The sequence below is a fragment of the Dendrobates tinctorius genome, unplaced genomic scaffold, assembly GCF_039654945.1.
Source record: "Dendrobates tinctorius isolate UK_male_01 unplaced genomic scaffold, ASM3965494v1 ptg000057l, whole genome shotgun sequence".
NCBI classification, from domain to species: Eukaryota; Metazoa; Chordata; class Amphibia; order Anura; family Dendrobatidae; genus Dendrobates; species Dendrobates tinctorius.
In genome coordinates, this window is record NW_027361725.1 from 7,188,457 (window position 1) to 7,215,462 (window position 27,006).

The window sequence follows — 27,006 nt, forward strand, 5'->3', positions numbered from 1 at the left end:
AGTGGGATCGCTTTCGTTCTTTGGCTCCGGAAGCAGAGATCGAGGGTCTAACTTGTCCGGAGGAGCTGTGGAGGGTGGCTTACGGGCCGCAGAGTCGTTGATTGAATCGTCATTGGCACCAAAAACTTGGGAGGCTTACCGGGAAGTGTTGCGGCTGTGGGAAGAGGTCCTTACGGCCGGCCAAACCAGGTGGGCCGGCTTGATCAGGAGGGTATGTTGTTGTCCTGGTTGGGGCGAGGTGCGAGGGAGGGTTGGTCCCATGCAAAGGTAACGCGCTTATTAGCAGGTTTGTCTTTTGGTTTTCGATTGCGCGGGAGCAGGGATTGGACGAAAACATTTTTGGTGAAGCAGGCAGCAAAAGGTTTCCGCCGTTTCAGAGTCGGGGTGATTTAAAACGGCCAGTATCTTTTAATCTATTGGAGGAATTGGGTCGGGTTCTGGAGTCGGTTTGTTCGGATCGATAAGAGGTTTTGTTGTTTCACCTGGCCTTCTCATTTGCATTTTTTGGGGCTTTGCGGGTGGGGGAGCTTGTTTCTCCCAATAAAGGGTCAATGGGTGGCTTGTTAGCCAGGGATGTGGTATTGACCTCACAGGGGGTTGAATTCTGGCTGCGACGGTCCAAAACGGACCAGTCCGGAAAAGGCCGTCGAGTGGTGTTGGGTGGCGTGTCTGGTTCTTTAATGTGCCCTTTGTCCCAGTTTGAGCGGATTCTTGGTGTGCCACGCAGACGGGGGTAGTTTGTCCCGGTATCAGCTTGGCGCGGTTTTTAAAAAATCTGTTCGGTGTTTGGGGATAGATGATTCCCGCTTTACCTCTCACTCATTCAGGATAGGCGCGGCGACCGAGGCGGCAGCGCGCAGTTTGGGTCTCTCTTTAATACAGCGCATTGGCGGGTGGAGGTCTAATCAGTACCCCAGTTATGTTCGGCCTTAGTTTGAAAAAGTAGGGGGGGGGTTTGGTTGGTCGTCAACATGGGTATGAACAGGAGTTTGAGTGGGTTGGCATTAAATTTATGCTGCAAGTGTATTTTTCTGTTAGTGTTGTTTTGTGTTTCAGGTGCTGAGCCGCTGCTGGTCTGGATTTTTGGGCACTCCTTCGTTTATTGGGGAGCATTGCGAGCCAATGTCAGGAACGAAGGCAGACAGCTGGGGATTCCCAGGGCCGTGGCGGTGGTGCGGTAGCTCGGTTTCAGGGGCCTGGTGTGGCGAAGGATGTTGCCGGGGATCCATGAATGCGCCTGGTTGGACCGGGCACCAGATATTCTCGTTATTCACGCTGAGGGTAACGATCTGGCGGTTCGGCCTTTTCAGGAGTTGGTCAAGGACATTAAGCAGGATTGCTTAAGGTTGTGGTCGATGTACCGGGGGGGTCACTATTGAGTGGTCTGAGATTGTGCCACACAGGCGTTGGCGGTCTATGAGATCGTTGGAGAAGGTTAATCGGGCCAGGATAAAAGTTAACAGAGTGGTGTCTGCTTTTATTGTTCGAAATGGGGGAGTTGCCGTGCGGCATTTCGATTTGGAAAAGGGCGAGGGTGATTTTTGGTTGGCGGACGGGATCCATTTAAATGCAGTGGGTTCCGATATTTGGGCCCTCGCCCTTCAGGATGGTATAGAAAAGGCCGTCGCATGGCGGGTTGGGGGGGTCTCGGGTCATTGAGGTGTTGAAGGCCCCCTCGTTGTGGCGGTTTTAGAGGAGGGGGGAGTCCTTGAAGTCGGTGGAAATTGGTTTTGGAGACTCGGTGTGTAGGGTCTCCTCCGTTAAAAGGTATGCTGGTCGTGATCTGGTGGATGGGGAGTTTCCGTCGGAAGTAGGCGGATCTCCAAATAATTCGTGGACAATATCTATTGGTGTGCTGGTGCTCCCGAGCCTGTGGGGTAACGGCTGGGAGCAAATGGACGGGGTTTGTTCACAGTATTTTGGACTACTTCACCATGATCTTGTGGCTTCAAGGACTCCTCCTTTCAGTGTTTAAGTCATTGTAATTATGTTATTTATGATACAGTGTTTATTGTTTTTGTTGGTTTAATAAAAAAGGCTGCTGTGGCCATTAAAATTCCAAAGAAAATACTCGTGTCCGTGTCTTAGTTGGCGCCTGTGAGGTGGTGGGGATTTTTCATGGTCACACAGGGGTAACGGGGGAAAGCCAAGATGCTGGTCTCCCCTGAGGTAAACAACTTGACAATACCAACGTCAACAAGTGGCCGGAGTAAGCCTCCCAGCCCCCCCCATAGGAGGCGTGGGCGGAGGCCATCATGACGGGGGGGTTGGAGGGTTTAGTGGGGGAGGGGTTAACAGGGAGCCAGGGGGTATGTAGGTGAGGGTCGGGGGTGTGCCCGCCCTCTGTTCCCGCTCTCCCAGCACCAAAGCAGTCCCACCCTCCCTCCCTTTCTTTTTGACAGCTGGGAGCGTTATTTTAATTTCGGGTCATGGCGATTTTGGAGGAGGGGGGAGTCCTTGAAGTCGATGTCGGTGGAAATTGGTTTTGGAGACTCAGTGTTTAGGGTCTCCTCCGTTAAAAGGTATGCTGGTCGTGATCTGGTGAAAGGTGGATGGGGAGTTTCCGTCGGAAGTAGGCGGATCTCCAAATAGCTTGTGGACAATACCTATTGGTGTGCTGATGCTCCCGAGCCTGTGGGGTAATGGCTGGGAGCAAATGGATGGGGTTTGTTCACAGTATTTTGGACTACTTCACCATGATCTTGTGGCTTCAAGGACTCCTCCTTTCAGTGTTTAAGTCATTGTACTTATGTTATTTATGATGCAGTGTTTATTGTTGTTTTTGTTGGTTTATAAAAAAGGCTGCTGTGGCCATTAAAATTCCAAAGAAAATATTCGTTTCGGTGTCTTAGTTGGTGCCGGTGAGGTAGTGGGGGTTTTTCATGGTCACGCAGGGGTAACGGGGGAAAGCCAAGATGCTGGTCTCCCCTGAGGTAAACAACTTGACAATATCAACGTCATGCCCTTTTATCCCACCGCTCTGCCACCAATATGTCAGGAACCGGGGTTGTAAGGTTGCCCCCAATTCGTCAGGGATTTATTATATTCCTCTTTCCTGTTTCGGTTTGGAACTTGCAGGTCTCTGGCACCCCCCTTACCCTCAGGTCAGTCAGGGAACTATACCTAGGATAAGTAGTCACCACAAAAAGGCTGTTTTGCTGTGTACTGGCTATTGGGCACTCTACAGAGAGGGCAGGATGTATATCCCCATTTCCAGGCAGGAAGTACATATGTAAAACCTCCGTTCCGTCACTGCCAGAATCTCCCAAATACCCCAGAACACACTTTGCTGCCACCAGATCCTGGTTCTACAATAATATCAATATTGGGTCAGGAGCCAACCCACAAGGTAGCATAGTTTTAGCACGGAGGTCGTGGCAATGCGTTTATAGAGCAAGGAAAATGAAACTAGTAAATATTTATAGATTTACTCCAGAAAATTTAGGCAGTGTTTACAAAAATATAAAAGATGTTTAAACGAGACAAGTTACAGTCTATACAGGCAATTACAAAATAAAAATGGATTAAAAGGTGAACTTACACATTTCAGTCAATGGCATGCCATGTGGAGGAGGTGGGAGGGGCGGCTTCCCCAAGGGAAAATCAGCAAAGCTCCCTAGCTGGCACCCCGGGCAAATGACGCCTTCCTACTTGAGCCCCCTAGTCTTATGCCTTCCCCTGGGTGACCTCACTGGGTGGGCGGAGCTATGGAATGTACTCCCCTTTTGAAAGTTACTAACAAACTTAGGAGAGCTATAACTTTGGCCACGAGGCTCTCAGAGTGACGGCAGGACTATCATTTTCCTTATTATATTACCTTTCATTTGAGTGTTAACATGCCATGGCTGTGTGGCTCGGTCGGATAGAAATAAGTTTCTCGGATTCTGGGGATTGCCAAAGTTTCAAAACCCACCTGTGGATAGCTTTTATGATATAGATTCCAAAAATATAGGTTTCCTACTTCTATGCCTAATCTGCATTATTATATACCAGTTTGAATGAACAAAGAAATCATGTGCCATGTGCTTTTAAACAATGGCTGGTTTTGGCTGGTCAGCAGCTCACATTACACCAGCGTGTGTAGCTTAAGGGAGGAGGGAGGGGGCTGGTATCACACACAGGCAGAGAAAACTGCAGCTATGTGCCTGGGCAACACAAAAGATGGGGGAAGAGGCCAGCATGTCATTCAGAAACAAAGGGGCTGCGGCCAATAACGCTGTATGGGTGTAATTGGAACAATAAGAATTGTCATATTTCCTGACAGGCTCTCTGACTCATCATTCCACCCCTCAGTCTCAGGCGTTTTTAATTACAGCAGGATCCTATTTTCACATATAAAAATAGGCTTCAGCCTAAGAGAGAATTCACATTAAGCAGGTTCCCAGCAACGAGAATCGCCTTATCATGGCTGCTGGGTACACATGAATTGGCCAATTTACGCGCTAAGTATTCTCAATTTTTTCAATTTTTAAGAGCAGTAATGCAATTCAAATCTCATATATTTCATGTTTGCATGCTATAGAGCAGTGTTTCCCAAACTCCAGTCCTCACAGCCTCCAACATGTCATATTTTCAGGATTTCCTTAGTATTTCACAGGTGATGGACGTATCATCAAGGCATCAGGAATTCTCTCACATGTGTAACACTATGGCACTATGGAAATCTTGAAAACATAACCTGTTGGGGTCGGCGAAGACTGGAGTTGGGGAACCACTGCTATAGAGCTGCAGAGTACTACTTTATTCTTTGGTTTTAAAAATGTGAGACAGCTGAATATATTGAGCGGCTGTCTCCAGACAGTCCAGTGTAACGTAGGGCACATGAATGAACACTACTACTTTCTAAGTTCTCCTTAAGAGAAGTTGTTTTTATCTTATTTATGCCACAATGATCATCATTGTGAGAATCGACCTTTTCGATTTATTCCTAAAATATCATTATTTGTAAATGCATGCAGGAGGATCGCTGTGAGACTAAGTGGTTTGTAAATAACTTGGGTGCCACCTAGCTGAGAGTGTGAGTGACTGACAGAGTGGTGGGGCAACCATCTCAGTCAAAATTGCTGCCCATTAGGGATGTTGCATGTGTTGGGTGCTTATATGTAATTGTTTAATGGTCCAAGAGGTATGTGTGATGAGCTAGGTCAGGAGGTAACGTGGAGGTTATGAGCATGGCAGAGGATATGTGGGCTTATGTTTCTGCTACAGTTGATGTCCGACACAGAGGGCACAGGTGGTAATGTGAGTGTTATGATTGTAGCAGAAGGTATATAGATTTCTGTTGTCCCTCCACTTGGTGTCAGACACAGAGAGCAGAGGAAGTGACATGGAGGTTATAAATATGACAGAGTGTATATTGGCTTCTGTTTACCCCCAGTTGGTCTCAGACACACGGCAGAGGAAGTAACCTGGGGTTTTGAGTGTTACAGAAAGTATATAGATCTATGTTTGCCCTCCACTTGGTGTTGGTTACACAGGGCAGAGGAAGTAGCTTGCTGGTGCGAGTGTGGTAGCGGTTATGCTGGCTTCTGTTTTGCCTCCACTTGGTGTCAGACACAGAGAGTAACATAGGTAGCAGGGTGGGTGTGAGTGTAACAGGGGGTATATACATTTCTGTTCTCCCTCCACTTGGTATCAGACACAGAGGGCAGAGGTGGTATCGTGGTGGGTGTGAGTGTAACAGAGGGTATATACATTTCTGTTTTCTGTCCAGTTGGAGTCAGTCACAGAGGGCAATTGAGCAGGATCCAAAGTGGGGTATAGGTTGCGCTCGTAAATTAGTGCACTACTTTGAGGCTAAAAGGGATGAAGGGTACTAAGGATTATATCCTGTGTGATGTCCTGGTCCAAAGGAGACCAACTCTTCTATAGCGGTGGACAGATTGCTGCACATGACTATCAGGGTGTTCTGCTGTAAACAGTGATTGCCTTAAAGTGAGCAAAGCATTTGTCTACAAGGTGAAGTGTTAAGATCTGAGAGTGAGGACAAGGACCACAAACAGGTGTGAGGTGAGAAGTGTGTCTAGGCACAGCAGAGAACACCGGCTGTGGAACAAGACGCACCACACCACCACCCATGCACACCGCTTACATGTGAACTCTTTTTGAGTCAAACATAGGATTTGCGACCAAAACTGAAGGAATTGGACTATTGTCAGGCTGGAAGCTTATGATTTGGCCATTTATTAATGCCCATCTCTGTGTGATGCAACCGTGAAGGTTTTTGTTGATAAATGTTGTTTTTTTTTGTTTTTTTTATATGGTTTCTAATTGCAACAATATACATTACCTCTTCAGGGCCCAGGATGAAGTAGATGAAGTCATTGGTGCAAGACGAGACATTGAGTATGATGACATTGGGAAGCTGCAATATCTGAACCAGGTGGTTTATGAGGTGTCCATATATTTGTAGGAACGTTGATCCTCATGACCTGATGTTAGGCTCTGGTGTAATGACTTTGGGTTATACAGTTAGGTCCATATATATTTGGACAGAGTCAACATTTTTCTAATTTTGGTTCTAGACATTACCACAATGAATTTTAAACAAAACAATTCAGATGCAGTTGAAGTTCAGACTTTCAGCTTTCATTTGAGGGTATCCACATTAAAATTGGATGAAGGGTTTAGGAGTTTCAGCTCCTTAAAATGTGCCACCCTGTTTTTAAAGGAACCAAAAGTAATTGGACAGATTAACCCCTTTCCTACATTGGACGTACTATTCTGTCCATGTCACCTGGGACCTAAGTCCCAAGGACGGAATAGTACGTCTAATGTGATCAGCGGCGCTCACGGCGGGGAGCGCAGCTGATCGCGGCCGGGTGTCAGCTGATTATCACTAGCTGACACCCGGCACAATGTGTCAGGGGCGGTCATGGACCGCCCCCGACACGTTAACTCCTGGCACACCGCGATCAAACATGATCGCGGTGTACCGGGGATTAAAGGAAGCATCGGCAGGGAAGGGGCTGCCTCTGTGCTTCCCTGCGACCCCCACAGCAGCGTGATGTGCAGCGCTGATGTGGGGGTCGCCTTCCCTGCAGGTCCCCGGATCCAATATGGCGACGGGGACCTTTGAGGGCCTGCAGGGAACTGGCTTCCTCACTGCCTGCAGAGCGCAGGCATGAGGAAGCCTGCAGCAGTGCCTGTAACAGATCACTGATCTGTCACAGCGATCTGTGATGTGACAGATCAGCGATCTGTCACAGGACAGTGATGTCCCCCATGGGACATTATAATAAAGTTAAAAAAAAAAATAAGTGTAAAAATAATTTAAAAAAAATATTCCCTAATAAATTCATTTTTTGAAAATAAAAAAACAATAAAAGTACACATATTTGGTATCGCCGCGTTCGTAATGACCCACCCTATAAAACTATCCCATTAGTTAACCCCTTTAGCGAACCCCTTAAAAAATAAAAAACGAAGCAAAAAATGATTTATTATCATACCGTCGAACAAAAAGTGCAATAACGCACGATCAAAAAGACGCATAAAAATATCCATGGTACCGCTGAAAACGTCATCTTGTCACGCAAAAAACGAGCCACAACAAAGCGTCATCAGTGAAAAAATAAAAAAGTTATAGCTCGCAGAATAAAGCGATGCAAAAATAATTATTTTTTATATAGAAATTGTTTTCATTGCATAAAACTGCCACAACATAAAAAAATGACATAAATGAGGTATCGCTGTAACCGTACTGACCCGAAGAATAAAACCGCTTTATCAATTTTACCGCACGCGGAACGGTGTAAATGCACCCCCCAAAAGAAATTCATGAAACGCTGGTTTTTGTTCATTCTGCGTCCCAAAAATCGGAATAAAAAGCGATCAAAAAAGTCACGTGCCCGAAAATGGTACCAATAAAAACGTCAACTCGTCCCACAAAAAATAAGACCTCACATGACTCGGTGGGTCAAAATATGAAAAAATTATAGCTCTCAAAATGTGGTGATGCATAAACTATTTTTACAATAAAAAGCGTCTTTTAGTGTATGACAGCTGCCAAAAATAAAAACCCGCCATAAATAGTAAATCAAACCCCCCGTTATCACCCCCTTAGTTAGGGAAAAATAATAAAATAAATTTTTTTTTATTTATTTCCATTTTCCCATTAGGGCTAGGGTTAGGGTTAGGTTTGGAGTTAGAATTGGGGGATTTCCACTGTTTTGGCACATCAGGGGCTTTCCAAATGCGAGATGGCGTCCTATCTCAATTCCAGCCAAAAAAGTTAAATGGCGCTGCTTCCCTTCCGAGCTCTGCCATGTGCCCAAATAGTGGTTTACCCCCATATATGGGGTATCAGCATACTCAGGACAAATTGCACAATAACTTTTGGGGCTTGTTACTCTTGGGAAAATAAAAATTGGGGGTGAAAAGATCATTTTTGTGGAAAAAATATGATTTTTTTTTAAATTGTACGGCTGTACGTTCTAAACTTGTGTGAAGCCCTTGGGGGTTCAAAGTGCCCACCACATATCTAGATAAGTTCCTTGGGGGGTCTAGTTTCCAAAATGGGGTCACTCGTAGGCACATCAGGGGCTCTCCAAACGTGACATGGCGTCCAATCTGAATTCCAGCCAATTTTGCAGTGAAAAAGTCAAACTGCGCACCTTCCCTTCCGAGCTCTGCCATGCGCCGAAACAGTGGTTCCCCCCACATATCATGTATCAGCGTACTCAGGACAAATTGCACACTAACTTTTGCAGTCCAATTTCTCCTGTTACCCTTGGTAAAATAAAAAAATTGAACCTGAAGTAATTTTTTTTGTGAAAAAAAGTTAAATGTTCATTTTTTTTTTAAACATTCAAAAAATTCCTGTGAAGCACCTGAAGGGTTAATAAACTTCTTGAATGTGGTTTTGAGCACCTTGAGGGGTGCAGTTTTTAGAATGGTGTCACTTTTGGGTATTTTCTATCATATAGACCTCTCAAAGTGACTTCAAATGTGATGTCCCTAAAAAAAATAAATGGTGTTGTAAAAATGAGAAATCGCTGGTCAACTTTTAACCCTTATAACTTCCTAACAAAAAAAAATTTGGGTTCCCAAATTGTGCTGATGTAAAGTAAACATGTGGGAAATGATATTTATTAAGTTTTTTGAGTGCCATATCTCTGTGAGTTAAGAGCATAAAAATTCAAAGTTGGAAATTTGCAAAATTTGCAAAATTTTCACCAAATTTCCATTTTTTTCACAAATAGACGCAAGTTGTATGAATGAAATTTTACCACTAACATGAAGTACAATATGTCACGAGAAAACAATGTCAGAATGACCGGGATCCATGGAAGCGTTCCAGAGTTATTACCTCATAAAGGGACAGTGGTCAGAATTGTAAAAATTGGCCCGGAAGTTAACGTGCAAACCACCCTTGGTAGTGAAGGGGTTAAATAATTGTAAATAAAATATTAATTTCTAGTACTTGGTTGAAAACCCTTTGTTGGCAATGACTACCTGAAGTCTTGAACTCATGGACATCACCAGACGCTGTGTTTCCTCCTTTTTATGCTCTGCCAGGCCTTCACTGCGGTGGTTTTCAGTTGCTGTTTGCTTGTGGGCCTTTCTGTCTGAAGTCTAGTCTTTAACAAGTGAAATGCATGCTCAATTGGGTTGCGATCAGGTGACTGACTTGGCCATTCAAGAATATTCCACTTCTTTGCTTTAATAAACTCCTGGGTTGCTTTGGCTTTATGTTTTGGGTCATTGTCCATCTGTAGTATGAAACGACGACCAATCAGTTTGGCTGCATTTGGCTGCATCTGAGCACACAGTATCGCTCTGAATACCTCAGAATTCATTCGGCTGCTTCTGTCCTGTGTCACATCATCAATAAACACTAGTGACCCAGTGCCACTGGCAGCCCTGCATGCCCAAGCCATCACACTGCCTCCACCGTGTTTTACAGATGATATGGTATGCTTTGGATCATGAGCTGTACCATGACTTCGCCATACTTTTCTCTTTCTATCATTCTGGTAGAGGTTGATCTTGGTTTCATCTGTCCAAAGAAATGTTCTTCCAGAACTGTGCTGGCTTTTTTAGATGTTTTTTAGCAAAGTCCAGTCTAGACTTTTGATTGTTGATGCTTATGAGTGGCTTGCACCGTGCAGTGAACCCTCTGTATTTACTTTCATGCAGTCTTCTCTTTATGGTAGATTTGGATATTGATACGCCTACCTCCTGGAGAGTGTTGTTCACTTGGTTGGCTGTTGTGAAGGGGTTTCTCTTTACCATGGAGATTATTCTGCGATCATCCACCACTGTTGTCTTCCGTGGGCGCCCAGGTCTTTTCGCATTGATGAGTTCACCAGTGCTTGCTTTCTTTCCCAGGATGTACCAAACTGTAGATTTTGGCACTCCTAATGTTGTAGCAATTTCTCGGATGGGTTATTTCTGTTTTTGCAGCTTAAGGATGGCTTGTTTCACCTGCATGGAGAGCTCCTTTGACCGCATCTTTCCTTCACAGCAAAACCTTCCAAATGCAAATGTGCGCCCCTGAGGCTCAGTCACCACAGAGGTACTGCACCTTCTCCTAAGGTGTAGTGCCCCACCACCTAGGTAAGTTGGGAACTTCTTTCCACACTCCAACACCTGCACCCACACACAGGATAGTTCAGCAATGGACCAGATTGCGGCTCCATGCTTAGAGGGTAGCAGAGCACCTTTCGTGGGTCCTTGCTTAGTAACACGAGATGTGCTGGGAGGTGGGTGGAGTTAGATATAAAAGAGTGGGAAAGTTTAGAATTACAGATGAGTCGGGAGGTTAGTCTGGAGGATCAGTCTGACAGAAGGTCAGTCTGACGGGAGGTCAAGGCGGAGGAAGACAGTCAGTCAAGAGAGGCTGAGGACTGGTCTTAGTGGAACGAGCTCCCTAGGAGAGGAGAGCGAGGAAGGAGTGCTGCAACTGCCTCAGTGACCTGAGCCAGCTGGCACGGGAAAGGAACAGAAGGAGAAAGACGTAGAACTGCAACCTAAGCTTCCATAAGAGAGAGAAGGAACAGCGCGGAACGAAGGAGTAGGAGAACAGAGTGGAGTTGTGGGTTGGAAGAGGAACCCTGCCTATAGGTTCTCAGCGCAAGGCCGGGGCCCGGTCCCCGAGGTTGTATGGACACTTATGGTTCTGCAGCAGACACCGGTGGAGTAGTTGGCTGTAAATGCACTACTCCCATCCAAGACTTGGGGCACAACAGCATCTGTATAGAGAGCCGGGACTCAGGATAAAGGGAGTCCCTGAAGTAGGCTACAGCTGTCTGCCGTACAAGAAGAGTTGTTAGGAACATCTGACAGGAGGAACTTCAGAGTACCACAGTACTGGAGCTCTTCACACTACAAGGCGCAATAGAGGAGTCGTTCAGGAGAGGTACATGTTGGCGGGGTATTGGAGAGGAGAATTCTGACTTGCCCGGGAGGTTGATTGAGTCTCTACCCCGGAGGACACGGCACGGAGGCAGGCACCAGTGTGTACCACGAACTGTGAGTAAAGCTTTGGAACTACAAGCCCTGGTGTCTTCCATTCCTTTGTGCACCAACACCATCAGCACTGCTACATCTGGGTACCAACATTCCTCACACCGCTTGCGCCTATACACTGCCCTGGGTTTACAGCTTTGCCTGTGGGCAGCTACACCATCTATTCTGCAACACACCATCAGCCCCAGAGGATCTGCACGCAGCGTTGGCTTAACATCTTGCTTGCCAAACACCACAGGTGGCGTCACGAATGATTCACCATTAGCATATCGCAATTACTTGGGCGCCCAGGGCCATGGTCTGGGTCACCGCTGCTGTGACACATCCCACTGATATCGGCCCAGTACCGAGTACCCCACAGCCCTGGGAGGGCGACCCACATACACCACACCTCAAATCAACTCCAGGTCTTTTTTCTGCTTAGTTGAGAATGACATAACGAAGGGATTGCCCACACCTGTCCATGAAATAGCCTTGGAGTCAATTGTCCAATTACTTTTTGGTCCCTTTAAAAACAGGGTGGCACATGTTAAGGAGCTGAAACTCCTAAACCCTTCATCCAATTTTAATGCGGATACCCTCAAATGAAATCTGAAAGTCTGAACTTCAACTGCATCTGAATTGTTTTGTTTAAAATTCATTGTGGTAATGTCTAGAACCAAAATTAGAAAAATGTTGACTCTGTCCAAGTACAGTATATATGGACCTAACTGTATGTGATGTTGATCATCGTACATTTATTTCTGATAGTTTGTTGGTATCCGTCATATTGCAGAGGTTTTTATAATATGATCTCATTATCTGGAATTGTAGAGATGTCCGCCCTGTTTCTTCTCCACCATCAATCCTATTCCCATAAATGACCTGTCGTTATATTTCCTAGGTTCTGAAAGAGACTTTGCGATTATATCCTACAGCACCGGGTACTTCAAGAGCATTAGAGGAAGACTATGTCATTGAAGGTTTGAAGATCCCACCAAAAGCAACCTTGTCGGTATGGTCCATGGTTCAGTATAAGGATGCAGTACCAGGGACTGTCACAACTTTATCAATGGCACTGTGTTCGAGTAAACAAATATGGGGACTGGGAATAATATTCATTGTGAATCAACAAGATTCCTGGGAATCGTACTCCACTGATGAAATATTAATGCATAAGGAAAGGCTATCAATACTAGTGTCAAAGAAATCCCTTTACTTACTGGTGTTTTTCTGCTTCTCGTCTAGTCATAAGATCCTCACTAGGAATCCCATCAATCGGTAAAATTGGAGGCCTTATCCCTTGTTCTTCCTCACTGCAAATGGGATTGAGAGAGATAGCCTCTCACCATTTCGTAGAACAGCAGTCGTCATGTATGATCATGCTGTGTCATGAGGACTAGCATGAGATTTGTACTGCTGGTCAAATGTTTATAGAGGTCTAATGTATTTGAGCCCCATTGATAAGACATTCATCATCCTGTGGATAGGTGATTAATGTCATTTTTGGGGAAACCCCCGTACTAAATATTTTTGTGTTTACATCTATTAAGCAAACCTATGTATCTCCACGATAACAGATTACAAACAAACCATGAATAGTCTTCATAGTATCATCCAAATGCCCATGTCGTTCTACAGTTCATTTCAGAGGTTGGTAAAAAGTACTGTTCAGATAAAGGTAGGATCTGACTACACAGTGCATGATTGTAGTCTGTTACCATGGAAACACATAATACTTGACAAAAAAGTAGTTTTCCAATTCACAAAGTTACTTCATTTTAGATGGATTGGAACAAGTAAAATAAGTTGTAAATGTAAAACCAAGAAGACCACCTAACAGTTCTTCACGTCTCCCAGTGGGGCCTTTCCTTAATAGTTGTTAAAATTATCAATATTAGTACACATATATATATATATATTGTAGAGGTTTGTACTCACTCGGCTGCAGTTGAGGTAGACACAGGAAGCGGTATTGCTGCAATGTCCAAGCAAGTTGATTTAAACTTCATAAACTGCTCAGGATAGCAAAACAAAAGAACAGCCTTTTCCGGCACAAAGTGAAAACATAAAGTAAAAAGTCCATAGAACATGCAGCGGGTCCACTCAGGATAGTTTCTGGTTCTTAAGGCCTTAGCACAGACCAACACACTGAAGATCCACACATCTCCAGCTCCAGACACTGAATGAGAGACTCGACCTCCCATTTATCTGCCAAACCATACCCCTGGGGTTGGGATATGTGAGCAGGCATTCCCACCCATCTCTTATGACTGCTCGTAAAACCCGACCCTAGAATGGCCTAATAACTCTCTCAGCACTATATGTGCTGGGGCATACTTCCAAGCTCACATCACTGCCGCGATGACACATATCTCCCCTCAAGGACTCGTCCGGTGGTCATCTTATCTAATATATAAAGCTCAATGTGGGTGTGTGTGTGTATGTTCGGGATTGGCATCCGCACCGTCGCAGCTACAGCCACAAAATTTGGCACAGTCACACGTCTGGCCCCTGAGAGCGTCATAGGCTATGTTGTGAGGCAAAATTTTAACCCCGCGTGTTCCAATTCCCCAAACAATTTTGCCCCTATCTACATAATGGGGAAAAAGTGAAAGGAAAAGTGTTGGAGGCAAATTGACAGCTGCCAGATGTGAACAAGAGGGACTGAAAGAATGAGAGCGATGGCGCCAAAGAGTATATACCGTACAGTTGCTAAGGTGGGGTCCTGACATGGGATACTCACAAAACACGGGGATATGAACACACACAAAATGCGCCACACACTACCACGTGCTTCAACACATATACCACCCTCAGCACACATTTCACCACACATACACCAACCTCGCCACATAAAAGTCGAAACACAAAAGTCGCCACTCAAAACTCGCCACGCTGTCCCAGAGCTGTTTAAAAGATGAGAAATGAGCTGTGATTGGTTGCTATCAGCAACAGTTTTCTTTGTAGACAGTTGTGGTAACTGAGGCCTATTATTCTTATCATTTCTATGGTGTTATCATCCGTCTTTAAAGCTGGAAATAACACAATTTATTACCGTGCCAACACAGACCACCCTCTGACACAGCCTGCAGGGGGAGCCCAGCATCACACAGGATAGGATTAGATACATGGCTCAGCAGTCAGTATCACACAGGAGAGGATTAGATACATAGCTCAGCAGTCAGTATCACACAGGATAGGATTAGATACATGGCTCAGCAGACAGTATCACACAGGATAGGATTAGATACACAGCTCAGCAGTCAGTATCACACAGGAGAGAATTAGATACATAGCTCAGCAGTCAGTATCACACAGGATAGGATTAGATACACGGCTCAGCAGTCAGTATCAAACAGGATATGATTAGATGCACGGTTTTTATGTGCAATATAATCATTACAATTTGTTAATTTGTCATAACTAACCACAGTTGGATATTATGCCCATGCAACGCTGGGCTCTTCAGCTAGTAATAAATATATATATATATATATATATATATATATATATATATATATAATATTGTGAGGGTTTAACTCCCTCAGCTGCTTCCCAAGGTAGACACAAGAACGCTTCTTGTGTTAAATCATCTGCTGGTTTATTGTGGAGCAGCATAAACCATGGCAGGGTTCAGCAAAGTAAACAGGTCCTTTCTGGCATAATGGCAAAAAAACAGATAACGTATAGCAAAGTCTGATTATCTGAGGGATTTGCCCGCTCAGACCACCATGTGTCTTCAGCTCCACCTGGAGCCACTGATTTGGCGTCCTTTCCTCTCCAAAACAACACACCAACACGCCTGTTAAGTCCAGCCATTAAAATCCAGACCATGTGACTGATCACATGACTGTGATATCACACAGGTCCTGTTAGCACATGGCTGTGCCAGCTCTGCAGGTGGAGATGTGGTGAACATCTTCCCACCCACTCTATAGATGTCCACCTAAAACCAGCCCATGTATGCAACTTTAATTTAACCCTGACAACAAGTAGTGTGCTGGATGAAGCCTCTCTGGTTTCACATCACTGACGCCATTATACGCAGTGACACATATCTCCCCTCATATACCGTGCCAGTGACCCTGTCACAAAATATATATAATCACTGTTTGCTGTACATTTTTTGATTATTTTAATTATCTTTTTTCATTTTTTCTCCTTCAGTTTAACTCATACATCATGGGAAGAATGCAGCATTTTTTTCCAGACCCTCTTGTATTCAATCCAGACAGATTCCACCCAGACGCTCCCAAGTAAATACCTTTATTACCTTTAAATATTATATTTAATATTTTTTTTAAGGGAAAATCCATTGTCAAATATTCAGGGAATTGAAGGGAGTTCCTTCAGTCTTAAAGATTTTCCCACCTTACTGATTTCTTGCTCTTCTAGTGCTGCCTGGATCTGTACTTGACAAGCATGTGACCGCTGCAGTCAATCACTTGCCATTGGTGATTAACTGCACTGGCTACATGTCCAAATGGACAAAATAGGATTTACAGAGACAGGCTTCGTATGCACTGTACTGTCTTGGCCAAATGTATTTGTGACTACTTCAGCCAATCACTGTTGGTGACCAACATGGCCATTTATTGACTGCAGTGGCCATATGCCTGTTATGTGAAAAGAGGAAAAATAAGGACTGAAGGGGAGATCTGTGCAGCTCTGGAGAACAAGTGGCACGGGTCTCTAAGGTGACCATACTGAATTTAATTTTACTTTGAGCATTTTGAATCATTTAAAAAAAATGCAGTGGTGAGCTACTCCTTTAATCTTCAGGCTGGCTACAAAGAACGCCTCTATCTTTGAGGGGCCCAATACCCCCAATCAATGTACAAAATGCTCAAAGATTGTAGTCAACACTATGAAATGCTTCCCCTTTAATGTTTGGTTACCAAGGTCTAAGTGGCACCAGCGTTTCCCCAGACTGATTAACATTACCTTGCTTTTAACTCATTTTCCTTACGCACACAGGCCATATTTTTCGTACTTCCCGTTCTCTTTGGGACCACGTTCTTGCATTGGTCAAGTCTTTGCACAGGTGAGTTATGGACGTCTCTAGTGGAGATGATGGCGCCAACTGGGACAAATATGAGAACGATCCGAGGGGTATGAATCAGATATGAGTAATTATGTATGTTCTCATTGTATACAGATGGAAGCCAAGGTTGTCATGGCCAAGCTCCTCCAGAGATTTCATTTTGAGCTTGTGGAAGGTCAGAACCTTCGAATCATGGACAGCGGCACCCTGCGACCCATGGACGGCGTGATCTGCAGACTACGACCCAGAACCAACTCAGGAAAAGCAAATAAAGTAAACTAGACTTGTATATTAGGATGAGCCATATGGAAAAAAGTTGTACTGATGTATAGTTCTTGCCATGAATTGACAATGTCACTTTTTCAACTTCCCCTCCAAAAACTCACATCACAATTTCAATTTGTCTTCAACTAAAAGTCATTATGTAGTCCCAAGCATATAAGGGGAACGTCTGCCATTGCAACCAATTTTTTCATGCAACTTTGCTAACCTTTTTGGATAACCTGCCGTTTGATGTATGCAGCTTATTTCCAGATGTATAAGTATCCATGGTTACAGACTACAATGAACCCTTGAGTAGTCAGATTTTTCAGTCATATTTCCTTCTATCCACTACTTGTTAAGAACCCATTAAACATCTGGAGGGAATGGGTGTAAGTCTCATTGAAGAATGAAACGCCACAGAGTTTTTGTTACGGTTTGGCACAGCTACATAAGCTAGGCTACAGAAGGGGAATGGGTAGTTGTTGGTATGAGTTAGGAAAGAAGTAAAGCAAAGTCGAGTTTACAAAAAAGAAAACTGTAATAAACAAAAAAATCAGAAATAGAAAAGGTATAAAACATTAAATGCAGATTTTAGAATTTTGGTGCAGTCTCTGGATTGAGATGGATGCAACGTTCAGGAGACATAACACAGGATCCCAGCTGAGATGAGTTTGCACATGAATAGCAGAAGTGAATAAGCAGTCACAGAAGAGCAGTTAATTACAACCACAGATGCAGGGTACTGGATAGAAGCACAGGTCCAGGGTTATATAATAGTGGACATGGGATAGGCAGCTGAGCTCACCAGTCAAGCAGTAGGGTTGCAACAGGCACATCCTCATCATACCAGGACTCAAGCTCAGGTACAAGCATAAGACAAGTTTTACAGGGGTAGCACACCCAGGGAACATTTGGTGTACAGGGTACAAACCTGATTCCTAACGATGGAACTGAATCTAGCGTCTCAAGAACTACCACAAGATCACCGCTGCCAACTGTCCTGGGTCTCCCAAGACTTCTTGCAGGAATGGGTGGGATTTACGTAAAACTTCCCAAAAGTGGGTAGACTAGGAAGTCTCTAGATGTGCCGGAATTCACAGGACAGAAGTGGGCTTTAAATGTCCCCAGGAATGCTACCAACTATGCCAGAAAGATCTCCGGTCAATGTGCATTCTTCAGATAGGCTGAGACAGTGGCTCAAGAAAAATCACCAGGAAAACAAGAGGGCAATCCGTTTTCGTCAGTGCGTATCTGCAGCCCTATAATGGAACTTCATGTAACGGCATGGATTACGGGGTACAAAATAAACACCCAGAGACTAGGATATAGTAACAGGATTAGATTCAAGGTTCAAGTTTGAGCTGCAAGGAGATGGTTCAGTCTTTCTTATACATATGAGTCCTCTACCTAGTATCCACTGCTAGCTTTTGCTTTATAAAATACATGCAAAAATGAAAGTGTGAATACCTCCTTATAATTTGTACTCTGTTACCATTGAAACACACATATTAATATGGAAGCATACACAAAACAGTAGAAGATTTCTACTCAGGATTTTTCAGAGTATACTTTTTTTTGCTTTGTTTTACTTGCATTGAAGCAATAAAAATAGTTGCAAAAGTATATATGTCCTTTACCTAATTAAGTGAATGTCTGTCTATTTTATGTTTATCCATGTACATTAAATATATTCCATAGCATTATCCACAACCACTGTCTATATTTCTAGTATCTAAGTCTTAAAGAATTTCCTTTTTATGTACCTGTGCCCTTCTAATAATCATACAGGGAGTAATTTGGGTAAAATAAGAACTAAGTGTTTTATTGCTTGCTAAAGGTGACTGTTTTAGTGGAGACCGCAATATAAAAAATTCTTGTTTTAGCCCACCAGAGGTCAGACACGTGCCAGCAGACAGAAGGAAGAGAAATGTGCAGCAGCAGAGAAATGTCTGCACCATAGCTAAATAGCAAGTGGGGATGAGTAGCACTCACTATAAAAGTGCACTACCTCAAGTCCTAGTATGGAGCCTGTACAAAGTATTCAGCTTGAGCTGTTGTCGGTATAGTTAATTTCAGGTGAAGGAGACTGGCCTACTAGAATGAGAAAGTACCACTACTACAGAGAAAGAGTGTGTATTTCCACCACAGAGTCAAGCCAACAGCTGCTAGTTTAGAGTGCATCAGCAGATATAGCCAAATCAGAAGCTATCTGAAAGCTATTGCCTATGTGTGAAGATGCCACACTAGAGATAGTTAAGAGACTGGTGTTTGAGCATGCCTGAGCATGAGAGACTAATACGTGGTAACAAATTACCAGACAACTTAATGTGGGGCATTTCTTCCAATAAAGGTGACCAAAAGAAGGGCTTTGACGGTCATCACAAATGTGTGCATACTGACTAAAAGACTTTGCCAACGTGGAGAAGGAGCTGCTGAAGACATTGCCAGCAGGCTGTGACAAATGCCAGTAAAGTGTAGCAGGTATCAGGCCACCAAATTGTCTATCTCTGTTCAAAATAATTGTTGCTTTAAAGTTTCTGTAAAACTTTGCAACCTTCAAGTTCATTGCCTTTTGTTGAGTAAAGCTATTGATCCATCAGTCGACAATTTTCATTCTGCCCAGAAGTGATCTACTGGTCACAGCAAGATCTGGTTTAGTTGGCTGTTGTGAGTTCATTTTCTGGTCTACCAGTCAGGCTCCATCTGGTGGTAACATGAGGTAGTGAGGCTGATTTAATCAGTAGAGATCTGCCACCTGATAATGAAGATGACGATTGGACCTCAGGAATCTCAGATTGGATTTAAGACAGCCGACGCCCTACTCTGGTGCTGGTGATTCCTTCTGCTTGTCAGGTCTTGGTTCTCAGCTGTGTTCCAGTCAGCTCAAGCTAAGTTCTCTGCTAATGTTCACACATGATTTTGTTGTTCTATTCAGTTTTTTGTGTGGTCAGCCAGCCCCGGCTTGGGCTGTACTGAATTTCCACTCTTATTTATCTGTATTTGCCAACTTGCTTTTTGTCCCTTATGAGATTGGCCTCTTTTTGCTCTGTCTCAGAATATTTCAGAGTGCTGATATAGTGGGAGAAGTCTAGTGAATTCAGGGTTAATTTTGCTATCAGAAGTGTTGGACATTATTTTGTAGGGTTTTGGGCAGATTGCAGACAGTGTCTTTCCTTTCCTATCCTCTCTAGTTTGGGCCGCATCGTTTGCTCAGCCTATTTTCCTACCTGTGTTTGTGTTTTCATCTTGTTTCACCGTCAATACTTGTGTGGGGGCTGCCTATTCCTTTGGGGTCTGCTCTTGGGCAGTTAGTTTTCCCTTTTCTTGCTTTAGGCTTATTTAGTCCTCCGGCTGTGACAAGGCATCTAGGTTCATCGTAGGCACGCTCCACGGCTGCTGCTAGTTGTGTGGTAGGATCAGGGATCTGCAATCTGCATAGTTACCAACCTCTCTGGTTTTTCTGGGCTTAGCATGTTTAGGTTTTTTCCTCCTCGGTGACCCATTCATAACAGTTGGCATTAGGGGTCTTTCCATCTATAAAAGATATTACTTACCCATAGGATAAGTGATAACTTGCTGTCCAATGGGTCTAAGGTGCCCCATTTGAATGGAACGATAGCCACATATGAGTGCCAATAGCTCTATTCAAACATGGATCTTCAGAGCCTGTTCCTAAGATTGGCGTGTGTCCCATGGATCAGCAAGCGACCCCATATTTATAAATAAGGTATAACTTGATAATTACCCTTTAATCTAATGTGTATGACCAACTTCAGAGTATTCAGAGTAATAATAACCACAAGGCTCAATGCATTTCTGTATTAATACAAGCTTTATTGGTAAAATTGTCACAGTCACTTACTCTGCTCAATAAAAAACAATGAGAAATTGAAAAAAGAAAACAAAACATTCAAAATGTTGACTTTTATCTTTAGACTAATTATTACTTTTACCTACTGTTATGTATAAACATTTTACAAGTATACCAAGGAAAATCCTCATTCACACGAGTGCTGAAAAATGGGAGTCTACATTTGGGATTTTTATTACTTTTATGCCGGTGTTTTCCTTTCGCCCTATTTTCTTTCAGCTGCAAAATTTCCACAGAGGCAACGTGCAAAATTTCCTCTAAACTATTTCGCCAAAGGCAATCTCACAAAGATTAAAGGGGTTTTCCGGCACGTAACCATAGTCAACCTTTTTGAGTCTTTGACGTAGCTTTATGAGAGCTTGTTTTTTGCAGAGTGAGGGTTTTTTTTGTTCTCCCATCATATTGCTGTACATAACGCAATGATTTTTGAGTGATTTAAATGTATGCATTATACCATACCACAAATAACATGATACTTTTATTCTGCTGGTTGATATAGCTTTCATATAAAACACTATATTTGGCAGTGATGCAAGAGACAGAGCATCAAAAAAATGCAGAATTCGTATACTGGTATGAATGAGGACTAGTCCAGGTGTTCTTCTTTGGGAACAGAAAAGGAATTTTTATTTCTTTGCTGTCTTGAAATCTGTCCGGGGTTTCAGTCGGCAGACCACACCGTCCAAGGGGCGCAGCGTACCGGTATCAAAACACTTAAAGCTTTGACCTTCAACCAACTCGAAATCAAATCTCTGCAAGAATTTGACCATGACGACTTTTGCCTCCATCTGTACAGAGAGAACATAAAAATATCACCGATTTGCTGAATGTTTCCCCATTCCTTACTGATCGCTTCAGTAGTTTCACGAGTAAAAGACCATCTACTGCGAACAGTGGATCCCGTTAACCACATATAGATGGTGGTCTTCCCGCCAGTGATGATAGAGACGACTGCTGAAAAGTGACCTCAGCACAACGGGAGGCACAGAGGAAAATCTATACTATACACTGTGCCCCCTGATTATATGTACAATATACACTGTGCCCCCTGATTATATTTATAATATACACTGTGCCCCCTGATTATATGTACAATATACACTGTGCCCCCTGATTATATTTATAATATACACTGTGCCCCCTGACTATAAGTATAATATACACTGTTCCCCTGACAACAGGTATAATACACACTGTGCCCCCTGATTATTTGTACAATATACACTGTGCCCCCTGATTATATTTAAAATATACACTGTGTCCCCTGACTATAAGTATAATATACACTGTGCCCCCTTACTATAGATATAATATACACTGTGCCCCCTGACTATAAGTATAATATACACTGTTCCCCTGACAACAGGTATAATATACACTGTGCCCCCTGATTATATGTACAATATACACTGTGCCCCCTGACTATAGGCATAATATACACTGTGCCCCCTGACTATTGGCATAATATACACTGTGCCCCCTGACTATAGATATAATATACACTGTGCCCCCTTACTATAGATATAATATACACTGTGCCCCCTGACTATAGGTATAATATACACTGTGCCCCCTGACTATAGGTATAATATACACTGTGCCTCCTGACTATAGGTATAATATACACTGTGCCCCCTTACTATAGATATAATATACACTGTGCCCCCTTACTATAGATATAATATACACTGTGCCTCCTGACTATAGGTATAATATACACTGTGCCCCCTTACTATAGATATAATATACACTGTGCCCCCTTACTATAGATATAATATACACTGTGCCCCCTTACTATAGATATAATATACACTGTGCCCCCTGACTATAGGTATAATATACACTGTGCCCCCTGACTATAGATATAATATACACTGTGCCCCCTGACTATAGGTATAATATACACTGTGCCCCCTAACTATATGTATAATATACACTGTTCCCTCTGACTATATGTATAATATACACTGTGTCCCCTGACTATAGGTATAATATACACTGTTCCCTCTGACTATATGTATAATATACACTGTGCCCCCTGACTATAGGTATAATATACACTGTTCCCTCTGACTATATGTATAATATACACTGTGCCCCCTGACTATATGTATAATATACACTGTTCCCTCTGACTATATGTATAATATACACTGTGTCCCCTGACTATAGGTATAATATACACTGTGCCCCCTGACTATAGGTATAATATACACTGTGCCCCCTGACTATAGGCATAATATACACTGTGCCCCCTGACTATAGATATAATATACACTGTGCCCCCTGACTATAGGTATGATATACACTGTGCCCCCTGACTATAGGTATAATATACACTGTTCCCTCTGACTATATGTATAATATACACTGTATCCCCTGACTATAGGTATAATATACACTGTGCCTCCTTACTATAAATATAATATACACTGTGCCCCCTTACTATAGGTATAATATACACTGTGCCCCCTGACTATAGGTATAATATACACTGTTCCCTCTGACTATATGTATAATATACACTGTGCCCCCTGATTATATGCACAATATACACTGTGCCCCCTGACTATAAGTATAATATACACTGTGCCCCCTGATTATATGTACAATATACACTGTGCCCCCTGACTATAAGTATAATATACACTGTTCCCCTGACAACAGGTATAATATACACTGTGCCCCCTGATTATATGTACAATATACACTGTGCCCCCTGATTATATTTATAATATACACTGTGTCCCCTGACTATAAGTATAATATACACTGTGCCCCCTTACTATAGATATAATATACACTGTGCCCCCTGACTATATGTATAATATACACTGTTCCCCTGACAACAGGTATAATATACACTGTGCCCCCTGATTATATGTACAATATACACTGTGCCCCCTGACTATAGGCATAATATACACTGTGCCCCCTGACTATAGGCATAATATACACTGTGCCCCCTGACTATAGATATAATATACACTGTGCCTCCTGACTATAGGCATAATATACACTGTGCCCCCTGACTATAGGCATAATATACACTGTGCCCCCTGACTATAGATATAATATACACTGTGCCTCCTGACAATAGGTATAATATACACTGTGCCCCCTGACTATAGATATAATATACACTGTGCCCCCTGACTATAGGTATAATATACACTGTGCCCCCTAACTATATGTATAATATACACTGTTCCCTCTGACTATATGTATAATATACACTGTGTCCCCTGACTATAGGTATAATATACACTGTGCCCCCTGACTATAGGTATAATATACACTGTGCCCCCTGACTATAGATATAATATACACTGTGCCCCCTGACTATAGATATAATATACACTGTGCCCCCTGACTATAAGTATAATATACACTGTGCCCCCTGACTATAAGTATAATATACACTGTTCCCCTGACAACAGGTATAATATACACTGTGCCCCCTGATTATATGTACAATATACACTGTGCCCCCTGACTATAGGCATAATATACACTGTGCCCCCTGACTATAGGCATAATATACACTGTGCCCCCTGACTATAGATATAATATACACTGTGCCCCCTGACTATAGATATAATATACACTGTGTCCCCTGTCTATAGGCATAATATACACTGTGCCCCCTGACTATAGGTATAATATACACTGTATCCCCTGACTATAGATATAATATACACTGTGTCCCCTGTCTATAGGTATAATATACACTGTGCCCCCTGACTATAGGTATAATATACACTGTTCCCTCTGACTATATGTATAATATACACTGTGCCCCCTGACTATAGGTATAATATATACTGTTCCCTCTGACTATATGTATAATATACACTGTGCCCCCTGACTATATGTATAATATACACTGTTCCCTCTGACTATATGTATAATATACACTGTGTCCCCTGACTATAGGTATAATATACACTGTGCCCCCTGACTATATGTATAATATACACTGTTCCCTCTGACTATAGGTATAATATACACTGTGCCCCCTGACTATATGTATAATATACACTGTTCCCTCTGACTATATGTATAATATACACTGTTCCCTCTGACTATAGGTATAATATACACTGTATCCCCTGACTATATGTATAATATACACTGTGTCCCCTGACTATAGGTATAATATACACTGTGCCCCCTGACTATAGGCATAATATACACTGTGCCCCCTGACTATAGATATAATATACACTGTGCCCCCTGACTATAGGTATGATATACACTGTGCCCCCTGACTATAGGTATAATATACACTGTTCCCTCTGACTGTATGTATAATATACACTGTATCCCCTGACTATAGGTATAATTTACACTGTGCCTCCTTACTATAAATATAATATACACTGTGCCCCCTTACTATAGGTATAATATACACTGTGCCCCCTGACTATAGGTATAATATACACTGTGCCCCCTGACTATATGTATAATATACACTGTGTCCCCTGACTATAGGTATAATATACACTGTGCCCCCTGACTATAGGTATAATATACACTGTGCCCCCTGACTATAGATATAATATACACTGTGCCCCCTGACTATAGATATAATATACACTGTGCCCCCTGACTATAAGTATAATATACACTGTGCCCCCTGACTATAAGTATAATATACACTGTTCCCCTGACAACAGGTATAATATACACTGTGCCCCCTGATTATATGTACAATATACACTGTGCCCCCTGACTATAGGCATAATATACACTGTGCCCCCTGACTATAGGCATAATATACACTGTGCCCCCTGACTATAGATATAATATACACTGTGCCCCCTGACTATAGATATAATATACACTGTGTCCCCTGTCTATAGGCATAATATACACTGTGCCCCCTGACTATAGGTATAATATACACTGTATCCCCTGACTATAGATATAATATACACTGTGTCCCCTGTCTATAGGTATAATATACACTGTGCCCCCTGACTATAGGTATAATATACACTGTTCCCTCTGACTATATGTATAATATACACTGTGCCCCCTGACTATAGGTATAATATATACTGTTCCCTCTGACTATATGTATAATATACACTGTGCCCCCTGACTATATGAATAATATACACTGTTCCCTCTGACTATATGTATAATATACACTGTGTCCCCTGACTATAGGTATAATATACACTGTGCCCCCTGACTATATGTATAATATACACTGTTCCCTCTGACTATATGTACACTCACTGGCCACTTTATTAGGTACACCATGCTAGTAACGGGTTGGACCCCCTTTTGCCTTCAGAACTGCCTCAATTCTTCGTGGCAGAGATTCAACAAGGTGCTGGAAGCATTCCTCAGAGATTTTGGACCATATTGACATGATGGCATCACACAGTTGGCGCAGATTTGTCGGCTGCACATCCCTGATGCGAATCTCCCATTCCACCACATCCCAAAGATGCTCTATTGGATTGAGATCTGGTGACTGAGGAGGCCATTTGAGTACAGTAAACTCATTGTCATGTTCAAGAAACCAATCTGAGATGATTCGAGCTTTATGACATGGCGCATTATCCTGCTGAAAGTAGCCATCAGATGTTGGGTACATTGTGGTCATAAAGGGATGGACATGGTCAGCAACAATACTCAGGTAGGCTGTGGCGTTGCAACGATGCTCAATTGGTACCAAGGGGCCCAAAGAGTGCCCAGAAAAAATTCCCCACACCATGACACCACCACCACCAGCCTGAACCGTTGATACAAGGCAGGATGGATCCATGCTTTCATGTTGTTTACGCCAAATTCTGACCCTACCATCCGAATGTCGCAGCAGAAATCGAGACTCATCAGACCAGGCAACGTTTTTCCAATCTTCTACTGTCCAATTTCGATGAGCTTGTGCAAATTGTAGCCTCAGTTTCCTGTTCTTAGCTGAGAGGAGTGGTACCCAGTGTGGTCTTCTGCTGCTGTAGCCCATCTGCCTCAAAGTTCGACGCACTGTGCGTTCAGAGATGCTCTTCTGCCTACCTTGGTTGTAACGGGTGGCAATTTGAGTCACTGTTGCCTTTCTATCAGCTCGAACCAGTCTGCCCATTCTCCTCTGACCTCTGGCATCAACATGGCATTTCCGGCCACAGAACTGCCGCTCACTGGATTTTTTTTCTTTTTCGGACCATTCTCTGTAAACCCTAGAGATGGTTGTGCGTGAAAATCCCAGTAGATCAGCAGTTTCTGAAATTCTCAGACCAGCCCTTCTGGCACCAACAATCATGCCACGTTCAAAGGCACTCAAATCACCTTTCTTCCCCATACTGATGCTCGGTTTGAACTGCAGGAGATTGTCTTGACCATGTCTACATGCCTAAATGCA

At 43.1% G+C, this 27,006-nt stretch overlaps 2 protein-coding genes across 3 annotated transcripts in view; one reads left to right on the forward strand and one right to left on the reverse strand.

Annotated features, from left to right (window-relative positions):
• The window catches only part of LOC141091922 (cholesterol 24-hydroxylase-like), an 87,301-nt gene extending 68,829 nt beyond the window's left edge, over positions 1–18,472 (forward strand). Inside the window, exons 11-15 of one of the 2 annotated variants that reach the window (XM_073577707.1) lie at positions 6,298–6,394; positions 12,356–12,466; positions 15,622–15,710; positions 16,432–16,498; positions 16,613–18,472. In XM_073577707.1, coding sequence (XP_073433808.1) covers positions 6,298–6,394; positions 12,356–12,466; positions 15,622–15,710; positions 16,432–16,498; positions 16,613–16,780 — 532 coding nt within the window. In that variant the 3' untranslated portion in view covers positions 16,781–18,472. The remainder of the gene's footprint in view (positions 1–6,297; positions 6,395–12,355; positions 12,467–15,621; positions 15,711–16,431; positions 16,499–16,612) is intronic. The other variant, XM_073577708.1, reaches the window with a different exon arrangement.
• A 2,103-nt stretch (positions 18,473–20,575) lies between these two features.
• The window catches only part of LOC141091923 (cholesterol 24-hydroxylase-like), a 71,299-nt gene continuing 64,868 nt past the window's right edge, over positions 20,576–27,006 (reverse strand). Inside the window, exon 15 of the mRNA XM_073577709.1 lies at positions 20,576–21,421. Within this exon, the coding sequence (XP_073433810.1) occupies positions 21,260–21,421 (162 nt within the window). The 3' untranslated portion in view covers positions 20,576–21,259. The remainder of the gene's footprint in view (positions 21,422–27,006) is intronic.